The sequence below is a fragment of the Oenanthe melanoleuca genome, chromosome 1 (genome assembly GCF_029582105.1).
Source record: "Oenanthe melanoleuca isolate GR-GAL-2019-014 chromosome 1, OMel1.0, whole genome shotgun sequence".
NCBI lineage: Eukaryota > Metazoa > Chordata > Aves > Passeriformes > Muscicapidae > Oenanthe > Oenanthe melanoleuca.
The window spans coordinates 81128449-81151343 of NC_079333.1; the positions used below are offsets into that span (position 1 = coordinate 81128449).

Below are 22895 nucleotides of genomic sequence, written 5' to 3' on the forward strand. Positions count from 1 at the left end.
AACCTTGAAATTCATAATATTAAAGATTTCTACTGCAGTACCTTTTTCATGAACTTGTCTCGATCCTAGATGATAAAAAAGACGCATTATCACTTGTTTTTAATTTTTGAAGACATCATTTCATGTAATAAGATGGAACAAAATGTGCTGCCATCATATTTATTACTCTGTGTTGATCATAGAGTGAGCATACTGCACCAGTCCCAGCTAAAGAGAGAAAAGAAACAGATGCTCAGTCCTCATTTTGAGTAGTTACACATGGCTTTAAGTGAAGGGTAAAGCTAAGTAGAAGTTTTGCTGATGCATCTGAGGTCGAAGCTAGCTGTGAGGTCTGCAAGTACAAATTCTCCTCTAAATGAAATCACCATACCCAGAACTTCTTGGTTTGGCTGATGGGAAGTATCAGTACAGCACTAACAGACAAAAGAACCTTCATGCACTTAGATATACAAAACAGAGCACTATTTCCACTTCTTTCAAGGTATTAGCCTTGGTGGACAACTGAGTGCTATTTTTAAGTTTCGTTTTTCTGCACATGATGAACTGTGGAGAAGTGGAAACACATTTGCTAGTAGTGTATTTGAAATCATACTTCTATTTCTGACAGTATTGTTTGCTGTGAAGATTGTCATGATTTCTTAAAATATGCAGGTGAAAGAAATATTTAAGGAGTAAAAAAAGGTCTTTGTCACTTAGATTCACAGTGACTTTTTTTGAAGAAGGAAGACAGAAAAGAGAACAAAGACTTTTTTTTTTTTTTTTTTTAATAGAATATTTCCTAGGAAATGTCAACACCTCTTTAAAAGTATGAATTATAAACTACTGGTAGAGTGAGTACTGTATACAAGCTTGTATTCTCTGAGGCAATTCAGCTGCTGCTATTTTTCCACGAGTAATTTATGGTTTTATTCTTATCTAGATGATCCTCGGGGCAAACATCAAAAAAAAATCCGAAGCAAAACGCAGAATTACCTTAATCTTTATGCTGTAGATGGGCTGCGGACCCTCTGTATTGCAAAAAGAGTGAGTAAATGCAGGCTTTTAGTTTGCTTTTAAGGAGAGTCTTGGCAGTGATTACTGAAGGTATTTATTTATTGTTCTTGATTCAGAACTTCTTTTTCATTTTATTCAATAAAGTATGAATGCCTTTGCATCACATTGACTGTGCCCTCACATACTCTTTGTAATAGGTTCTCAGCAAGGAAGAGTATGGCTGTTGGTTAAAAACTCATTTAGAAGCAGAATCCTCTATAGAAAATCGTGAAGAACTGCTGTTTCAGTCAGCACTGCGGATAGAGAAGAATCTGCATCTGCTAGGTAATGAAATGAGAGCCGGACATGAAATTAAAATGTGATAAAAATTCTGAAAGCTTGGCTATGAAATCCGTTCTTTCCCTGAAATTGTTTCTGACAGTATAGAAATTGGCTTCTGTGGGACTTTATCATGGCTGTCATGTGCAGCACCACAAAGGAAAAGGATATAATTACATAAAAGATATACCCTGTTTTCCTTGCTCCTGCCAACATTTTATCACTAGTGAAATAAGTGGAGTAATACCAGGGATGAATTTGACACCATATCATAAATGGGAACTGCTGCTCTAAACAAGAGGAGGACTTGGCACAAGCTGTCTACAGAATTATATTAGTTCAGTGCTGCTTCAACATGTCAGAGACTTCCCTGACTCCAGGGGCACCAGAAACACACATAAAGCAAAGCTCACAAACTGCATCTCTGAGAGGCATCAGCTTTCATATACATCAGGTTCAGCACATGCACTCAGGGCCTGTGTGTTCTGTGGCAAGGGAGTGCAGTTAAAATCAGTGTATGTAAAAAGTCTTTCAAGAGCTAAGTCATGCTCTTTTGAGCTGAGATGTTGAAAGCACTGAGATTCTAAAATGTATTTGTATACACTGGTACTCCATGCACACTACTGCTGTCTCTGGCAAAGAAACTGGGACAGACACAACACTGTTGGAGAAAAAGACCTTCACTGTTTGCCAGCATGCCTGTCTCTGGGAGACAGATCCACCTCACCCAACTTTCAATGCATCTACTACAGGTCTCTAAGGCTCAACATATAACCAGTGGGGAGACAAAACAAGTGTCCTTCATTTGGTCTTACTTAGATATCTACTTTATGATTAGATTAATCATGTCCTTGAAGTGTCTAATTCTCTTCCCTGACTTAAAGGGAGGCATGAGTTGCCTAATGCAGACCAGAGTAATCAAGATCCCACCATGGGAATACCTGTTGGCTCTGGGTGCAGTCTGAGGCAAAAAAAAAAAAAAAAAAAAAAAGAAAGAGAGAGAGAAATTGAGCTGCTAGACAAATAAGTGAGCTCTGGCCAGCAGTAAGCTATCAGTTTAGTCATTTCCCAAGAATCTCATACTGTGGTTTGCATCTTGCAGTGATCAGTCATCATTAGGTTGTGGGAATAAAATTTCAGTCTGAAATATATTTTTCTTTAATTGGATAGCAATAACTTTCCCAAGATTGCCCTAAGAATGTGTTTTCATGTAAATGACTGGTGCTCAGACTTAAGAGGACTTCTACTGGTAATTGGTTTTTTTTTCAAGGAAGAACCATAGAAGAGACAAATAGCTGAGAAAAATTTGTTTTGTTTTTCTTGTTGTTGCAGATAACTTGAATGTCTGTCACTTCCTCATTTGCTAGTGCCAGGGCTTGCATTTCCTCACACTGAAATCTCTCTGACACTGAGTGGAGCACTGATGTACCAGTGGTGACACTGAGCTTGGTCCTGAGTGGCTTTTTTGCCACTTTTCATATATATGAAAATCTTGTCTCAGTCAATTAATTTATGTAAGCATAAAACATTCCCAGTCTCTTATAACAGGTAGAAAGATGATTGAAAGCATGAAAATACACATTTTACTCTCACATCACAGTCAACAGATTTATGATTTATTCTCTGCTGTATCTCATTTGGTCACCAGTGTCTTTCTGCAAGAGCAAAGAGCAGCAGCAAGGCACAAAAAGTTGTATGCTTGCAGTCTAATATGTTGTTGCCAAGCTGCACTCCTGCTGTTATTGCCCTTCAAAAGAGGAATTTCTAGTGATCCACTCTCTTCTTGCTGAAAAAAAGGCAGTTAAGATCTTTAGAAACTTAAATGATCTCCAAGAACCAAGAGCTTCTCTAGAAACATTCAGCAGAAATGATCTAGATATAGAGCATAGAGACAATTGTGAACCTCTGGGACTAGGACTGGCATCTGGTTGCTTTTGACATTTCAAATTCTGGATTTGTTGTTTCTTGTTGCTGCAACTGTTTACCCCAGCTACTTTCCTTTCTTCCTCCTCAGTACCCCCAAAATGCTGCCCAAATCTTTCAACCATTGGTAGTTCAGCTGTCTCCCAGTAAAAGTGGTTGCTGGTTGTTTTGGGTTTTGTTTTGTTTTGTTTTGTTAATCTAAGCTTAAAGTTTAAGGGCAGCCCTGGGTGTTCATTTAATATGGGATATTTTGCTCTTTTTTTATGTGCTTAGGTGCCACTGGCATAGAGGACCGTTTGCAGGATGGTGTTCCAGAAACCATTGCAAGTTTGCGCAAAGCTGGGTTGCAGATTTGGGTTCTTACTGGAGACAAGCAAGAAACAGCTGTTAATATTGCATATGCCTGCAAGCTACTAGATCATGATGAAGAAATCATCACTTTGAATGCTGAATCACCAGTAAGCAGATCCAGTATACAAGTTGACTAATGAACTAGTTTTGCTGTATTTTCAACTTGTATAATTAAAAATTTGATGGCTTTTTTCGTTTCCCTCTTTTTTTTTTTTTTTCTGCTTCTTTTCCTGCTTCATCTGTAATTTTCAGGTAGGACATGTCTTTGAATACTTTTCAGTGAATCGTGCTTCTAAACCATAGCCTCATGCATCATAACCTTCCTGAAAAAATGTAACTGTGTGTAGTGAATGAAAATAAGGCACAGCAGCATAAATCACTTTCTTCAGTATGCATTCTCAAAACATTCCTATTTCTGTTTATTGGCACTAATGGATCTAAAAAGCAGCCTGTTGTTAAATACATGTTGAGAAAGAAAGCAAATGATAACCTCTTGAGAATTTGTGCTTTATTTTATGCCACTGAAATGTAGTATTTAGATAACTCAGTCATTCGTATTTTCTCAGGTGGCTTTTTCTCCGAGATTGAAGCAATATTTAAATTTTGTTGCTAACAGTGAGAGGCAGAAAACCACATATACAGTAATGCCTTGCTTCCTAACAGACCTTTTCTAATCCTTCTGAATTACTGTTCTTTCTGTGCTCAACTTGTTGCAAGCAGTCACAAAGAGTTTACTGATACGGTCTAACATACAAGGAACCAGACTGATAGTGCTGTAGTCCTTTTATGGGGTGATAAAATTGGACTTCAGATCAGCAGAGGAGAGGTAGGCCATCAGTATTCAGCTCCAATTTCTTTCAAAAAGGAAGAAAAGATAACAGCATTTTCCATTCTTGGGTGTATCAACTGAACTGGTAAATTAATTTTCCATGGTTTTTCTTTTTAGTTATATTTTGCTGTAAGACCAATAGCATTTCTTTTAAATGTTCATATATTCTCAATAACATCTACTAGTTGAGTATGGCTAGGAGAGAGATTTCAGTTTAAATAACCTTTAATTGGCCTTTAACAATGTATAACTCTTTGATCTGAATTGTGGGCGTATACATGGTGCTCATCATGATAATGGTGTTCATCACCATACTTAACTTGGTACCAATTATATATCATTTCCCAGTACTGTTATTCTGAGAAGGAGCTAAAAGAAATTAATTTAGCATACAAAAGTGCATGTTAAAGAAGAATTCAATTTTAAGCCTTTCTACTCTTTACTGTTGTCATATCTTCTGCAAGAATTGTGTTCAAAAGAGGTAGAAGATTATTAGAAATTAAAACTTTAGCAGTGCAGCAGATAATATGTTCCCCTTATTAGTTATGCCTAAACATACAGCAAACAGAAGCCTTTGAATACATGTTCTTTTCTCTCAAGCATTTTTATTTTGAATTTTCTTTTAGGAGACATGTGCTGTCTTGCTGGAACAGTGTCTGCAATGCGTAGAGTCTAAATTTTCAAACAACACAATAGACGGAGCTACTGGAAACATGACTGTTGGGTTCACCCCTCTCTATCCACCCTCTTCCTCTGTGCTTTCCAGCTTGGGCCTAGTCATTGATGGAAGGACTCTAGCTTATGCCCTGGAACCTGCTCTGGAAGACAAATTTCTTGCACTAGCCAAGCGATGCCGTTCAGTACTGTGTTGTCGCTCTACCCCACTCCAAAAGAGCATGGTAGTGAAACTAGTCAGAGACAAACTCAAAGCAATGACCTTGGCAATAGGTAAATACCTCAGTCTGTACAAGCCTGCCTTGATGTATAGTGTGTCCTGAAAGTTTTTATTTTTCTGACATGCAATAGGACCCTCTCAGCTGAATTGAAATAGCTTTCCAGTTTTGTCTGAAAACATATTGGACAATTCTAATGTATTTATTCTAACCTATTTACTCAAAACCAGGATAGAACTCTGGTATAGTATTGGGGATTTCTTGCTACAGAAGTTAGGTAATCAGGATCCAGTTATGTTAAGAGGTTTTGACATGTCTGAACACAGTTGTAAAGAACTGGGTTATTTTATGCTGTGCAAAACAGTATTTTGCAATCACTGTATTACAATCAAAAAAATGCTCAGTGCTGTTTCATCCCATCATGCTTAAACTCAAGGTTCTGTGTTTATCATCACAAGTCAGCCATACAGCACAGCATATATGACTTGGCCTTGTCATTATAGAGAGTGGATTTACAACTGGTGTCATGCCAACACTTACACTTCTTCCCATCTAATCACTCACTTGGCAAAGGGGAGACTTTGACAGTCCGTCTGTCTTAAGTTTGACTGGATCTTCCATGTTTCTGTGATTTTTGCACAAGTCAACAGCTCTTCTTTCCCTATATTAAGTTTAGGTTCATGTTTCATTAGAAGATACAATTTTAGCATATACTGTCACAAAAACGCTTCCTTTCATCTACCTGTATTGGTTAATTATAGCTGGAAGACATGTGGGTGGGACCTGCCCATGAGAAATCCTAAGTACATATAATAATTGCCAGACTTGTGTGACATCAACATCACCAAGTGTGTGCTGATTATCACAATCTTCATGCTCAATATATTATATCTTGCTCAAATACGCCTCCCTCCTACTGTATTTATATCTTTGGCTAACTGACTGTGGACATAATCATTTGCATATTTTGTAAAAAACATCTGGCTCATTAACTTGAATTATCCAGAATGCTTAAAAACACTAGTGGAGACTGGGCAGCTTGTAATTTCATTCTTTCTGAGCATCTTGAGCCTACAAGTTGAGCTTAAGCTCCTGCTCTGGCTTAAAGCTTAGCTGTATGCATCCTCCCTTTTAACCAACATGAGCTAACTTTGGTTGTAGCCTGGAGAAAAGGAGACCCAGAGGTGACCTTATCACTCTACAGCTTTCTGAAAGTTTGCTGTAGTCAGGTGAGGGTTGGTCTCTTTCTCCAGGCAGCCGCTGACAGCATGAGAGGACACAGTCTTCAGCTGCACCAAGGGAAATATAGGTTGGATATTAGGAAAAAATTTTTTACAGAAAGGGTGATAAAGTACTGGAGTGGTCTGCCTGGGGAGGTGATGGAGTTACCATCCCTGGATGTGTTTAAAAAAAGATTGGATGTGGCACTTGGAGCCATGGATTATTTGAGGTGTTAGGGCATGGGTTGGACTCGATGATCTTGAAGGTGTCTTCCAACCTAGTGATTCTGTGATTCTGTATCACACAGTCACAAAGATACCAGCTCTGTCTGGTGAGCAGATGCCACTCTTATCTGTGCCAACAGCAGGGGAACTGGTGATGTGTGGTGTGCCACTGAAGTTTAAAACCAAGTGTTCTGTCATAAGCTAATACAGTGTCATTTTCCTTTAGTACACTGGCTGTAAATTTAAGAGGTTAAGAACTAGATACATATCTCATTCTGGTATCTTATCTATGGCACCTATCACTTGTAGTACTGTCATTGGAAGCAGAGTAGGGGTTGGTGGCTCTGCAACTGTTCCAATTAAATCTACCAGTCTTGGGTGTATTAAAGATCTCAGACTGGTCAACCCTACTCTCATGACTTTTTCTTTCATTCAACTACTTTTTAACTTTCTTAAGTATTTTTACAGTGTAGGCATTTTAATTGGCTTTAAGGGTCTGCCTGCTATCAGGTATAACTGAGAATTAAATGTGCAAGATGGCCTAATCAGAAAGCAGAAGTATCAAGGATGCTTATTCTCATCCTTCTACTGTTTTACTATTGGTGCAGTTCAGGCCTGATACGTGAATTTTAGGTATTATTTAAAAGAGATGGATTTGTTTTATTGTTACTTTTCTGTGATAAAATGGTCTAAAAAGATCAGAATGTCTTGGAAACTTTGCAAGCTTTGAACCTTATATTCTAAAGGTATATCTTTTTCTACCACACATTTCCCTTACTATACCCAACCAACACTTAGTAAATGTGTCTCTTAACTATACTCAACCAACACTCAGTAACAACTGGTTTTTTCTTTGTTTTGTTGCTGTCAGATGTTGTTGGTCTGCTAGTGACAACAAAACTGCATTTTGTCGTCTTTAGGTGATGGTGCTAATGATGTCAGCATGATCCAAGTGGCAGATGTTGGTGTGGGGATCTCTGGTCAAGAAGGCATGCAGGTAATGTTGCTCATCCAATGGAAAGCACTCCCATGAGGGCATGAAACAGCCACTTTCTATAGGTCAGGTTGTTCAGACTGCTTCTGGATATTCAGCACAAATAAAGAAAAAGCAGCAAGTTGTGCTGAGTGCAAGTTGTGTCTTTTAAGGGTTCTTTCAGCTTGAATTTGAGCTCAGACTTGTTCTGAGATTTGTGATGAGTTTACACACACTCTGCCTTCTCAGAAAATTGAACTTACCAGATCCCTCTAAGCAATATGATTAAAGAAATACTTAGCTAAATAATTGTTTAAAGGGGAAAAAAATGCTCCAATGCTCAGCTATGCATTCTTTAGGAAATAAAGATTTATCTTATTCTGGCTTTTATTCTCCTCTGTCCTATTGCTTGGGTATACTTCTTCTATGGAGTGGCTGCACAACTGTTGTAGGTTACTTCTGTGGTCTGGTAGAGACCCTTAGCCCAGCCACTCACATATCTCACTCACTCAGCTTATTCAGACAGCAAAACAGTAAAGAAAGTAGAAATTGTGGCCCTTTGCAGAACCACTGCTCTTTACACCTTATAGCAAGTCTTGGTTTGGCCACATTTCCAGTCACAGGGAATAGAAGGATGAAGGTCCTTGCCTTGTAGTCTTCTGGATGTGTTCCACCTATGATTACTGCATTTACCAGTGTGTAAGAGGCACTTCTCTCATCCCCAGAAGAGAGGATGTAAATGTATAGGATGTATATATTATCTCAGTCTCTCTAGTGCTAGTGCAGATCACTTGCAGTATTAGGACCAGGCGTGGCAGTAAGACACAGAGAATGAGGAGCATACTTCATTTCCACAACCTGCCTTGAATTTGGGCAGACTGATTGCATGAGAAAACAGAGTAGCTGAGTATATGTCAAATAGCTCTACAGGGAAAGTGGGAAGTGTTTCCATCCTGAGGACCTGAGCAGATGAGCATGCTCCTTAACTTAGTTACCAGTGGGTGGTTCTCTGACCCAAATTGCATTTTTTGCAACATTGGCTGGATGTTTTGCTCAAAAGGGAAGAGAGGCCTCCTTCACACTGTGCTCAAGCTGGCTACAGAGTTTTATTTCATGGGGTTTCATGAATGCTCTAATTTATTTGGGTCAACACACAAACTTATGAAACAAAAATTTAGGTGAGCTATGAACTAGGGTATCAACTTTATGCATTTTCTGACTCCAGATCAGTAGAAGCTAGGACAGGTCACTGGAGAAAAGTCAGTAGATGCTTTTCTTATTCTTCATATACTTTTCAATGCATCTTCAAATCCTGCATAACTTCTGCAGTATCACTCTGCAAGACAGTCCAAGCTCCAGACAGCTCAGAGAAGGCTGGGTTTGTGGGCTCCCTTCCAAACCTGTCAATTCAAAAACGTCTGCTGCAAACCTTTTTCTTTACCACCTCTTATGACCTTGCCAATAAGCTCTGTCATCTATGTGTTAATTCACTTTTCTTCCTAATGCAGACATAGACTGCTCATGCAGTTTTTTGACTCCTTGCCCCTTTACACCACTTTCAGTTGAGCTCATACACTTACAATAACCAGTCCTCAAATCCCCCTGGCTTTTGCAGTGCATCCAGGGCTGAGAGCTATTTTCTCATTAACTCATTACCTGGTTTTATTTCTAAAGGAAAGTTCAGCAGACTGGAAAATGTTTATAGATCCCTTCCCTTACTGCAAGTCCCAAGGAACCACACAGATCTCTTCACTATAAACAACTGTCAGAATTGTACACACGCAGGTACTCAGAAGGCGTTGAGCATTTCGATGCCTAAGGCAGCAATACTTTCTGATTTATTTTCTTTCCACATTCTGTGTAAGCATGTGGAGCTGGGAGAAAAAAAAATAAAATGTGAAAATCAAGTGGGTATTCTGAGCCTAAGTAAACGTGCAAATGTAATTGGATAACATATCTTTCTCTCTGTGTTCCTCACCATAGTAAAAATGGAATAAAAAAGAGAAAAAATCGTGACACTTCTCACAGTCTGCTGAGAAGTATTATGTTAGAAGCACAAATGAAGCTAACAGTTTTGTTTTGACATTGGAATAGGCTGAGATGGGTGGAGGACAAGGAAGCAGACATAGCATAGCTGTGTTCTCCTGCAAGCTAGCTGTGTGTCTGCAAGACAAATCAGACTTCTGTGCAGGGAGGTTATAACAAGTGTGTCTCAGTACCTGAGAAATCCTAGGATGTGTCAACATATTAAAAAGTGCTTCGGTGCTTATATATATATCTTCTGTTTAAATTGCAATGCATTCTTACACCTTCTCTTGCATACTGTTTTAGAGTTTATTTTAATAGCTTCTACAAGCACCTACTTGGGAAAACTGAGACCTTTTGATGTTTTACCAAGAAAGAGAATTAGGAAAACTTGAAAGGAAATATGTCTCTTATTAAAATATACAGCCAAAATATACCCAGCAAAGTATAAGGAAGATATCACTCCTTTGGAGGTTTTCACCTTTCCTCCTGATTTTGCTGAACTGAATTGTGAGAAGAAATGTGATACCAAAATTGAAAATGAAATGTAAAATAATTTTAAATTAATATTAGTGTGATCCTAGGGATAAGGAAAATCATAAAACAACCATGATAACACAAGTAGGTCTCATCTAGATGTACAGTACCCTGAAATTTAGTCAGAATTAGAGAGAAACTGTGATTCATTTTGTCAATGTTATCTGACAGTCTGCACAGTCCCAGAGGACTCTCATCTAGTGTGATTGTTTTATCATACAGTTACAGAAAATGTGTGATTTTAAAAATCCTTCAAAATACTGATACCTCTGAACAGCCATGTAAACTGTATAAACCAGGTCTGCAAATTAAATTAGAGCTAATATTTTTATTGGTTTTTCTTTTAAAGTCAAATCATTATGATGCAACCACTTAAGTTGTGCTGTTCTTATCTTATTCTCTGGAAATTCATTTTGCCCTATAGTTTTTGCAGAGAAAGATACAGCCACCAAGGTCTTCACCCATGAAGTCTGAGCCCTCATGCTCATGCAGCTGCAATTGCCAGCCATTCTCCCACTTCTTGCTTTTTGTTGTTGTTTGTCACCATCTGCAATGTGGGCTGTAATCTCTTCTTGGTGAGGACTGGGATGCCTTGCATGTCCTGCCAAGCTGCTTCATTTGGGTATTTCAAATGGGTGTTTCAAATCCATGCAGCAATAGCTGCATTTCACAAGCGCTGTCATGAATTTCATTCTTGATGAGTACAACTTCCAACACTGTAGGAGTCGAGGAGATGACTAGATTCATTGTTAGTGTTGAAGGTGGTGCTTCACAATAATGATTCCAACCTTTGTTTCATTAAAGGCTGTGATGGCAAGTGACTTTGCAATCCCGAGGTTCAGGCATTTGGAGAAGCTTTTGCTCGTTCATGGCCACTGGTGTTATTCCCGGCTCGCCAACATGGTGCTGTATTTCTTCTACAAAAATGCAGTAAGTGTTTAACTTGGCAGCTTTATGGCACCACATGTTACCAGGGTTTATTTTGTGCTAAGTGAGCATTAGGTCAGCCTTCAAATGGTTTATAAATAAGCTGCAAAGAAATTTGCAGAGCTGAAAGACAGCTGGCTGCCATTTGCAGAAATACGGGACCCACTCCATAACAGCTACAGTGTGCTGCTGAATGTGCAAATTAGGTAACACAAATAACAAGCACTGCTGAAGAAAAGTTTCTTTACAGAGCAGTTCTGCAGAATTTAGCTGGCTGGATACAGGAGTCTTCAATGCCAAAGCCATCCAGCATTGGCCCCAAGTAGCAGTTGGGTGTGTTTTCTCTTCCTGACTGTATCTCATCGTTGTTTATGAATCACTGTACATATTTCCTAGTGACTTGAGATAATTTGAGTCCTCTCTGTGTCTCAGATGAGGAGACTGGGAAGGTTTTTTCCTTGATTTATTTGATTTCCAGCTAATCAAAAGAGTTCATTTGAAAGGAAGCACAGGGTGGTAAAGAACAGACGACGGGTCTGTGTTTCCTCCCTGGTGTATGAAACAGGACTCACTCCAGTACTGGGCATCGAGCCAGAAGCAGCTCAACTCCTTGGCCTCAACAAAGGCCCTTTGCATTGATCTTAGAGTACAAAGATGATTGATTGAAAACAGCCTAACAAGGAAACCAAGAATACCACCAGCTGGGTGGGAGTCACTGGCAGGCACATATATTTGCTCACTTGAAGCAGCTACAAATTGCCTTGGGAGCAAGGCATATGAAGAAGCAAGAAAAAGAGAAGAGCTAGAGCTCTCATACCTCTGTTTCAGAGGGCAATGTATGAATTGTGTGCAGGAGACTGGATTTTGTCCTCAGTATCAGAAAAAAAGTGTCTTTCAGTTTTGTAAAAGTTGCTTTCCAATTTTAGTCTAATCCTTGATTATTATCAGAAGAAAAAGATAATTTGTTCAAAATTTTGAATATCACCAGAATACCTAAGGGTGCTAAAGGATTAATGAAGTGTCTTTTTGTTAAAACAAGTGTGTTAAAATAGATTCTGGGATCAGAGCAGGGACTGCATGCCAGTGCCCTTTCAGACACAGAAGAATGAAGGGACTTAGTGATCTGAGCTGCTGCTTGAGTCAGAAATAGCAAGCAGATTTAAGTAGTGCTGCACTGAGTGGAGAGCCACCTGTTGAAGTACAGCAGTGAAATATGTGGTGGTGTTCAGATGCATCAGCTTTAAGGCTTGATCCTGAATGAAGCTGAACATCTGTACTCCCACCCCCAGTGCTGGATGTTTCCAAGATACCCATTGACAGTGTCAAATCTGAACTTCCAAGAGGTGTATGCATTGCCATCTTATATTAAAAATTAAAAAAATAAACACTGAAGTAATGCACATAAGACACTCCAGCAATCAGCAGCCAGAGATTCTGTTTATATATTGACCCTTTTGCTCAGTTTGGGTAAATTTTCTTTGGTACAACTGCCCTTGATTACAAGTATTATTTCTCATGCCATTTTTAATAAGACATTTTCAGAAGCTACTGCCTCAAGGCTAGAAAATAACTGAAGAGATTTCATTGTGTTGGCTGTGTTTTGGCAGCCTTCAAAGCTTTCTGAGAAATACTTGTTGCTTCTGACTCTGAACTAAAGTAGTTGGATATCCAGCATATAGACATTAATATCTGACACAGTGTCTGCCCTTAAGGAAAGATTGTTAAAATGGAAAGATAGGAGAACCTGAACCTTTTGCAAGGTGACTATTCTGGATGATTCTCCACAGAGTCAAGATAACTACACTGCAGATGTTCTGCAAGTTTTCTGTTTCCTCAAGTGTTTTTTGTCCCCCATTTTTTCATACTGTGCAATTTTCCATTCTCCACTAGAACCTATCTAATTTGAAATTTAAACTTCACACGTCACTGCAAAAGCCATTTGGAAACTTAAATGACTTATCCAAGAAGATGTTTGGCTTTATGGAGATGATAAAAATACAAATAAAATATAAAGTAAAACATAGCATGACTGGAAATATCTGAGCTTGATGAAAAGGGATTTCATGTGAACAAAATTTTACCTGCACATCTTCTTCCCATTTATATATTGTCTCTGCAAGACAGCACTGAAAAATTTTTGACATACACTTCATTCACCGAGAAATTCTCTCTGGGACCACATTCATATAAAACAGTTTCATCTGGCAAGGGAAGAAGGGAAACCTTTTATATTTAAAATCTTTATGTAAATTTGTTTTGTCTTTTTCAGAGAGATAATACACAGAGGCAAGAGAGAATATTTGAAATAAAATTAAAAACTTGTTTAATACAAAATAAAATTTCAGGAGAAAAATCTGATTTAAGCCTCATTTATTTGTATAGCTTTCTTCAGCAGCACTATTAAGACCCATAGTAAGAGGTGGTAGGGTGGTAGGAAGATTTTCAGCTGACTGTATTTTCATCAAACTACCTGGTTTTGCCAGAGACAAACTGTTTCCAGGACAGGTTAGCAAGGCTCTAGACAGAAAATGTACTATGTCCAGGATAAACTCCATTTTGTTTTAAAACAGTGAGGAAAAAAGTACATTAATTCACATATTTATTGTAATTTCTTTTTGAGAAATTACTCAAGAAATTTTGCTTGATTTTGGATGTGGAAAAGAAATAACATTTGGGCATACAGATAGAACAGATCTGTATTTTCCTCTGTATATCTAAAATTCATGAAGGATTAACATTCTCCATCTGACTGAAAGCTTTTTGAGAACAGAATACAAAAAGAAGAGGAGGTGAAAGGAGAGGTCATGTCATTTCCCATCTTCATCATTAAAAGGAGGAAAATCCTCAAGAGTTTTCATCAGTTTTCTGGTTTTAATCACTTTACAAAGAATAATAAAAATTTTACTTTAGGAGAACCAAACCTGGGAATTTATTTCCTTCTCTAGGAAGCTGGCCATTTTTTCCTAGGCCTCAAATCCTTCATCAGCATTTGAAATCAGCACCTTTCCTGAGCTCTCTGGATTCTCCATGCTGAAGAGATTGTAGAAAAAACGAGTTGTGTGGTTTGTTTCTTTTTGGGTGATTCCAATGCAAGTAGAAGAACAACCCCTGTGCAGCTGTGTATGCATCTGATTTCTTCATAGAGCTGAAGAAGGGATATTGAGGAATCTTTACAGCACTGCTAATTTGCTGGATGTCAAAGAACAAAGAATGGATAGTTAAAACAACTTTTCTAGACCTTACAGTTTCACCTTCCTTACTGCTGCTGGTTTCATGTTGGTCTTGCAAAAAAGGTCTGCATTTATCTGTTGCAGACCACAAAAATCTCCCAGAACATCTCCAGCCAGCAAAGGGTATTATTGTGGAAATTCTTGTTGCTTCAGTAGCTGTGTAAGTGCTGTGGCATCAGTACTCATTTACCTAGAGGTCAGTAGTGGTTGGGAGAGCTTTTTACAGTTAGTTAAATTGCACCTCAGTGTTTCACTTGAACTGAAAGTTAATTTTGTGTCATGCCCAAGATCTGAGGTTCCAGCAGCACAAAGATTTGCAGGTGTGCCAGATGTTTGCAGCTTAGCCAAGTGGTCCAGGAACTGAGTTACAGAGTAGGTATCCTCACAAGGATTGCTCACATGTTCAGCATTCATAGATAAGTCCTTGCAGAGCTGGAATCAGAATGGTTTCAGAACAAAGTGGGATGAAGGTGCTCCTCATCTTGTTATATTTACAGCATTGCTTGTTCTGTTTCAGATGTTTGTGGCCCTTCTCTTCTGGTACCAGTTCTACTGTGGGTTCTCTGGCTCATCAATGATTGATCAGTGGTACCTGATCTTCTTTAATTTATTCTTCTCTTCCCTTCCACAACTCATTACTGGTGTGCTGGACAAGGATGTACCAGCTGAAGTGTTAATTGCTGTACCTCAGCTTTATAAAAGCGGACAGAATATGGAGGTAAAAAATTCTTGATTACTGCAATTTCTTTCCTGAACATCTTTAGTTTCAAAGGGTAGATGACTGGTAAATACATCAAAAGTGCATTTATATGAGAAGTCAGTGTTACTACTTTGTGATATTTCTTATCTGAGTCAAAATGCCAAAAGTACACCTGAACAAAAGACAAACAAACAAACAAATCCCCAACTGATCATATTTTAAATACATGTCAGGAGAGAAGGCTGGATGATTTAATTCAACCTAAACTGAACATCTCCTTCCTTCATGGCTCAGGCTCACAAATAACCACAAAAATAAAACAGATTGCACCTTGTAGCTAGTGCAGACATTTACAGAACAACCTCACAGTACTTATTCAAAACTTCAGTTCCCAGCCTTTTACAAAAGGAAGAGAAAGATGGCCTTGGTAGTAAGCACAATAAACTTAGTCTCTGAGGGAGGTAGTCACAGATGACAGATTCAGCTGAAATATCTGATGAAAACACATTGTCCCCATCTGCTTGAATTGCACAATGAAAACAGAAGGAATTGCAGGAGGAATTTGAGCCAAACCATTCCTGGTAATTGCAGGTACAGTGTACTGTGGGAAAATCTTGCTGTTTGGCAAAATTACCTATATGGGGATGTTTTGAAGGCAAAAGCCTTTTTAAAAGTGTCTTACAAAGCTGTCCTCTGAGAGGACACAGTAAGTGGTTTTTGCCTCCAAGTGTACACCTGTATTTGGTACCCCACACATGTAGTGGCATTGCTAGATACTCTCCTGGAAAGATGAAAGGAGAATTTGAGTGTAATTTATTTTAGTCCATTAGTCCAAGCTCTGTCCTTTTCATCTGTTGTTTTCTGTTTTCTACATTTCTTCTGTTTTAGTGCATCACACTTGAAAGATCTGTACTATTAATACCTTCCTCCCTTGCACATTTTTAGGGTGGTAGAAATGTTGTAATGCCTTAGGGCTTGTTGGGAGGTTATGTCTGCCTGTCTTCAGCTGGAAAACTGAGAAGTCTCCCTGGTTCACAGAACAGTTACTTCTCATAGTGAAGCCCAGAGATCATTCTAAGTTGTTTTGTTGTGTTTTTTGTTTTTTTTTAATCTATTGATCGTATTCTCTTTATAGTTACCTAAAAAGGCATTTAAAAAACTGTAAAATCCTGTTTCAGGTGGGATCTCTTTTAAAAAAGGCCCACAGTATTGTAGAATAGTTTAGATGGCTCTGGAGGCCATCTGATCCAGACCCCTGGCCAAAACAGCTTCAAACCTGGATGAGGTTTCTCAGGTCTTTAGCTTGTCCAGTTTTGAATGTCTCCAACACTGGAGATTCCACAATCCCTCTAAGCAACCTGATGCAGTAATTAACCATGTTAGTTCAGGAGGTCAAGTAGCACCATAATTCTTTCTAAGCATCTTTCCATTGTCATTTCTACTCTGCAATGATATTTCCACAAAAGAAGACTTGATGAACCCAGTTGTTGGAGATCTAGAACATATACCAAAATTATATAAACATTTTGCCATTTATAAACTATTTTTCCTTATATCTAGGTCCCTTATATGACCTTATATACCCCTGCAATTGTATATTTCTGTAAACCAAAATGTTAGTTTAATATTGGTTTTAGCAACCAATTTTATGCACATACAGATATGTCTATATATATATCTATGTTTCATATACATATTTATAGCATATATTGCTGCATGAATTGCCACTAAAGACCTTTGTTGTGGATTTTCTCTAAGTACATGTGCATTTTTTGTTTTCTCTTCTGCTAATAAATATCCTGTGCTTGTGCTTATGTGGTGTAGAACCCATTTATTCATTTTCATTAGTGGTCTGACTGTAGTGCATAAAATAGGGCACCTTCATAAATGTTTCCTGATTCAAATTATACCCTCTGCCAGGGGAAAAAAAGGGCAAAATACTTTCATCCCAGAACAGAGTGACTTGCAGGTAGGCTTTTCATGCTTCATCCCCCCAGGGTAGCTAAATGACTGGCAAAATTATTAAGCTATTTTCCCAAGCCCTTAAAACTGCCCTTGAAATATGCCCCTCAAAATACTCATCCTGGCAGATAGGATCTTCATTGTGATCTGATTTTCTTCTTTTTTTTTTTTTTTTTTTTTTAATGACGCAGGAGTACCAACCACACATGTTTTGGATGAACATGATTGATGCTATGTATCAAAGCCTGGTTTGCTTCTTCATCCCCTATTTTGTAAGTGTTTGGTTTAAGCCATTCTATTTCAAGCATTTGGAGGAGTACTGGCAACACAGCTTGGGCTAAATTCTGTCTTCTTTCTTACAGACTTACTATGATTCAGAGGTGGATATCTTCTCTTGGGGAACTCCCATCACCACAATAGCTCTTTTCACCATCATCCTGCATTTGGCTATTGAAACCAAAACTTGGGTAAGGTACCCACAGCCTGCATAGAAACTCACTGGCACAGACATAATTCTTCTCTTAGTGCCACCTTTCAGAAACATAAGATGGTTGCTTCTTTCCCTCAGCACATTCTATTTTTAGCAGGCACTTTAAAAAAGCATGGAAAAGGTTTTAAAATATGATCTGCAAACAGCTTTGTAGTGTTGTATTTATAATAAGAATTTTTAAATATACAAGGCTCTAAATTCTTTGCTGTGCATGGATTTGACTCCAGGAATTAAGAAGTTTTGATTTAATTAAGTCATAGCAAATTTCTCAGAAATATAAAGAATCATTATACTTATGTTGTTTTTTTTTTTATTGTTGTTCTAGACTTTTCTCCACTGGTCATCTTGCATCTTCAGTATCATTTTATTCTTCTTTGTGGCTCTGGTTTACAATGCTTCCTGCCCAGCCTGCCATCCTCCATCCAATCCCTACTGGACCATGGAAAGGCTGATGGGAGACCCTATGTTCTATTTCACTTGCATTATATCACCAGTTGTTGCATTGCTGCCCAGGTATTGTATCTTCTCTCACATCTTTTCCTATATGTAAAGGCACTTTATGCATATGATTGGGAGAGCAAGAACATTTCCCACTCCCTGTCTTTTGTTTTGCCTGCCAGCCAACTCGGTTTCTTTCAGCAGCTGATCATTTGAAGTCATTTGTCTAACCTGTTACGTGCTCCTGACCACAGGAACAGACCAAACTCCTGGCCAAGACCACAGGAATGGGATAATTGTAGATTGGTCAAACCATGCAGAGGTTTCCTACCCTGTGAGGTTTTCTGTGATGCTTCCAGATTCAGTCCATCCTCACATAAAATGCACAGCACCCAAATTCTGATAGTATGTTGCCTATTTGTAGATGTAGGAGGCTTGACCTGCAGACTTATCCCCATTGCCTTTCCTCGTCAGGAAAGATGAAAGACTGTGTGTAATCACAAGGTGGATCACTGGCTAAAGATACAGATTTATTACACTGCCTAATTAAGTTATTAATCAAAATATTAGCACAGCATTCAGAGCTGTCCATCTGCAAGCTTTCTTCTGTAGAGCATTATTTTTCTATGTTGTGCTTTTGTCTTGGATATTTTCCCTTAATAACGTATTGGGTATTTCCTTCTTTCCTTCCTTCTCCCGTGCCCATTCTCATCTTGCAGATTCCTGTACAGAACCCTTCAGGGAACACTGTTCCCAACCCAGCTGCAGCTTGGACGCCAGCTGAGTAAACTGTCCCCAGAGACTCGCTCCCAGCTGCTCACCAAGTTGAATGTAAAGGAGACAGCATGTCAGACACGGCTCTTTGCAGACAGCTTCTCCCCGAGCCTTGGCTCAAATGCTAGTGATTCTTACAAGGCTGATAACCAAAGCACACCTTTGCCAACCTCTCCTCAAACAAGGGAGTCCCTTTTCCGAGAGCACGCAAAGCCAGAGCATAAAACAGATCAGACTGCAGCTGCCTCTCCCCAGGGTGCTGTGTTGTATGAGGAAAACAAGCTCCCCTCGTCAGCAAGTAGTCTGGAAAGGTCCATGGGGCTTCATGAAGTTCGATGTGGCACTTCAGAGGTGGAGTCATTGCCTGTAGGAGCAACATTCCCCTGGAGCTCAACAGTCGACCAAGCAGACTTCAGTTTGTTGAAGTGGATCACATCAACTCCACTGTTCAGCCACATTGGGACTGTTTTACAGGTGTCATCAAGCAGTTTACAAAATGAAACACAGGACAGTATGTGTGTGCTTGGCTCTTCTTTGCATGTGGACTTCAAAGGCTTAAAAGAAGAGAGTTCAAATAACTTGCAGGACAAAACGAAAGGAACCCCAGCAGATCATTGTAAAAATGACAATTCTGAGACCACCTTTTTATGACGTGGGCCATAAATATATTTATATATTTTATATTTGCACACATTTATAGTGAGATTGCTCTATTTGTTTCCAAAGGTGAAACAGAAAATCAAAGGTACAGAATGATTATTTAAGAATGTTTAAATACAGTTTATTGAAATAAGAGCTTTAAATATAAAAAGAAACACTTGAAAGTTGCATTTATATTGTTTTATTTTTTCATCTCATTTTGTAAAGAAATGCCTTTTCTTTATTTTTCAAATGCTTCTCTTTTATTCTGACACATACTGTAAAAGCAAAGGATCTATCTACCATATTTGAAAGGATTAGATTCAGCAACAATTATTGATATCATTATAGGCCATTCAGTAATCAAGGAGAAAAAACCATGATAATAAAGAGTCACTATATTCCATCCATCATCTGCTTGCCAGTTATTTTGTCACTGAGGCAAAGCTATGGAATTATTACACACCTCTCTGTAAATGTTAAGAGTATCTTACCAGCACATTAATAACTGGTATTTTATAAATGACACCACGTTCTGATATTGCAGCCATAGCATTTGATGTGTCGTGATAAAACAATAAATAAATGACCATCCATATTGCAAAGTGCCTTCCCAGTCTGGCATTGATTGTAACTCAGCCCTTCCCTTGGAGGAGCTGGTGTTTGCCTTACACCATGCTGTACAGAAAGCTTGCTGCTTGTTTGTAAGGAAGGATTTGGTGCCAAAGAACTGGTGCCTCATGTCTGCTGTAGGGTTTGAGCTGGGAAGCCTGTGATCTTGGGTGCTGGAGCATTACCACAGCCACTGTTACTGAAGAGGTCTGTTCTGCTTGCTACTGGGGTGAAGGACTGGCAGAGTGGAATTTTGTGAGAAACCTTTGCTGTTGTTTCAGCCAGGGTAAACCAAGTCCTTGGGGATGGTGAAGCCAAGTGATCAGCTGTGAGGGTACATGCAGAGCAGAGGGATTTGAGCCTGGTGTAAAGCAGGCTATCTCCAGCCCCAGAAGGGAAGCTGCACTGCTTTCTGAGGTTATCTCTGAGCCAACCTCACATGGTTGAAACCCCATACTGCCCCTGGTACATGGGTGTGCAGCTGCCCTGTGCCAGCCTGATGAATCCCAGGGGCTTTAGCCTGGCACATTGCTTGGTTCTTTCACACCTGGTCACCATGACCACATATGAACTATCTGCTGCACTTCTTTTCCTCATCACAGGTTTTCATGGCCTTTGTATTGCTTGCCATCAGTTTTTCTAAGGCCACAACTTGTTCGTGCCATGCTCTGTGCCTGGCATCCTGCCTGCCATGTGGATTGGCTCAGCGTGGTAAGACACTCTACCTACCATCTGTCACTTGCTAATTCACTCAGGATCTTTTTTTTCAAAGATTTATATACACTGGCCTCTTTCCCAAAGGCTGAATTGATAATATGATACTGTAAAATGCCAATGAAAGGAAGAGATGAAAGCAATGTAAATAAGAGCAGTCAGCCTGTAAATATGTTACCCTCATGAAACATGACACATCCACATGTAGCTAAACTGCATTTGGGGATTAGAATTGACTAGGGACAGGGGAAAGGCACTAAGGGACTCGCTATTGCAGTCTCCTGTGAACAGCTTTTAGCACATGATTGATTTGAAAAAAACACACCTGAAGCTGAACTTCTTCCTTTTACCTTTGAGATAGAGAGGAATGTTGGTTTATAGGTACAGGTTTGGTGGAGGAAAGCACACCTATTGACTCATTTGTTACTGGCTGGAAACGTGCTAGCATTCCTCTGCTATATAAACTGTGATAGAAATGGGGCAGTTGGAGTGGCCACTCAGTTTCCACAGAGGCAGGTGGGCATCTGCCCTGTCAGTGCCAACACGAGCCAGGAGTGAGGCTCTTGGCATACCCCTCTGAGGCAGGGCAGATGCTGTGCCCTCAGAGCACTCTCCACTCACTGCCAAGGGAGCCTGCAGGACTCAGCTCTAGGAACCTCCTTTGCAAAGATCTCTAGCTGGGGGACACAGCTCTCTGTCAGGTATCTCTGCTTGTTCTACCAGCCTGCTTGGTTTTGATAGTAGCAACTGTTGGGATGACTTTGCAGGTGGGTTTTTGCAAGGAGTCTTAGGTTACAATGTAAAGATGTGCCCAAAAATATGTATTCTGTCACCATCTTCATGAACTGTTGAAACCAGGTGGGGCAGTGATCCTTATCTCAGTGGGAGATATCCTCTGCTAATGGGCCATCTGTTAAACCAGATGGGGCAATGTTCTTACCTTTCCTGAGACCCACCCTTCCTCCAGGAAGATATTTTCTGTTAATGGGCCATTGAGTCCCACTGCATGACTGATAAAATTCCATCATCCCGTTGTGAGATGCTCCACCCAGGGGGAGGAACCAAACATTTCCTACCTAGATAAAAACAGATTTGGAAAACCAAGGCAGCTTTTATCCCTGGTTTCCAGAGGACAAGAGCTACCAGACCTTTCTACAGGATCACTACTTCAACAAGACCACTTCATCTGGACTGCTACCACCACCCTAACTAGCAGGATATCATTCTGACTCTCAGTGGTTTTTCTTTTGTACTATTGCATGTATTTTATTTTTTCCCTACTGAATTTTATTTCTGACTTGGACTCTCTTACTGATTTTGCTTTCAAACCAGCACACAAGGTTAGCTGGCTGTATTTAACACATCCTGTGCAGAGATTGCCCTTGTAAATAACTCATCTGTGTGGAGATGCAGTGTCTTTTAATGTCAGAGGAGAAGTCAAATGACACTTTGAAATGTGTAAATGTTGCCATCTGGTTAGAAACCTTCATCTGCTCGTAAAACAGGATCTCACAGAAGGACACTGTCTCAGATGCCAGGTGGGTAGAGTTTAGAGATTTGCAGGATCTTAAATTCAGTCTAAGAGTGTCACGGGGTCATAGCAGGAGCTTGCCAGGGATGTTGCAGGTGTGTGCCCTCTCTCATTTACAGTAGCAGCCCTAACAGCCAGGTGAGTATCTCCTGAGCTTATTGCCTCCTCTGCAGTAGGAGTCACCTCTTTTTCACAGCAGGATTGATGTCCCACAGGCCTTTGTGGGATTTGCTGGCAGCAAAAAGGACTGGAGCAACACTGGGCTTTGGCTCAGAACTGCATTTCATTATACTCTTTTCAAAAAGAACCTAAATTCCTCTCTGGCCATGCCTCTGCAGTATAAGATTCAGTTTAGTTGTTGTGCTTTCAGTGTTTCAAAGATTATTTCCATAGGTAAGGGATAGAAGAGTTCCTTTGGGACTGAGAGGTGCTCATGCACTGCCAGATAGATGTGTTAAATTGCCACTGGGGGTGTGACTTGTACATCTGCATCATATATTTAGGGAGACTGTAGATCTCAAGCCTCAGCTGCTGTAACTATCATAGCATCTCCAATATCTGCAAGCTGACTTACCCCAGCTCGGAATCCGG

At 39.5% G+C, this 22895-nt stretch overlaps 1 protein-coding gene across 1 annotated transcript in view; it reads left to right on the forward strand.

Moving 5' to 3' along the window:
- The window catches only part of ATP10A (ATPase phospholipid transporting 10A (putative)), a 108035-nt gene extending 88182 nt beyond the window's left edge, over nucleotides 1–19853 (forward strand). The window contains exons 11-21 of the mRNA XM_056497369.1: nucleotides 920–1023; nucleotides 1191–1317; nucleotides 3508–3692; nucleotides 5041–5362; nucleotides 7673–7749; nucleotides 11092–11217; nucleotides 14962–15162; nucleotides 17298–17378; nucleotides 17469–17573; nucleotides 17922–18109; nucleotides 18754–19853. Coding sequence (XP_056353344.1) covers nucleotides 920–1023; nucleotides 1191–1317; nucleotides 3508–3692; nucleotides 5041–5362; nucleotides 7673–7749; nucleotides 11092–11217; nucleotides 14962–15162; nucleotides 17298–17378; nucleotides 17469–17573; nucleotides 17922–18109; nucleotides 18754–19459 — 2222 coding nt within the window. The 3' untranslated portion in view covers nucleotides 19460–19853. The remainder of the gene's footprint in view (nucleotides 1–919; nucleotides 1024–1190; nucleotides 1318–3507; nucleotides 3693–5040; nucleotides 5363–7672; nucleotides 7750–11091; nucleotides 11218–14961; nucleotides 15163–17297; nucleotides 17379–17468; nucleotides 17574–17921; nucleotides 18110–18753) is intronic.
- The last annotated feature ends 3042 nt before the right edge of the window (nucleotides 19854–22895 follow it).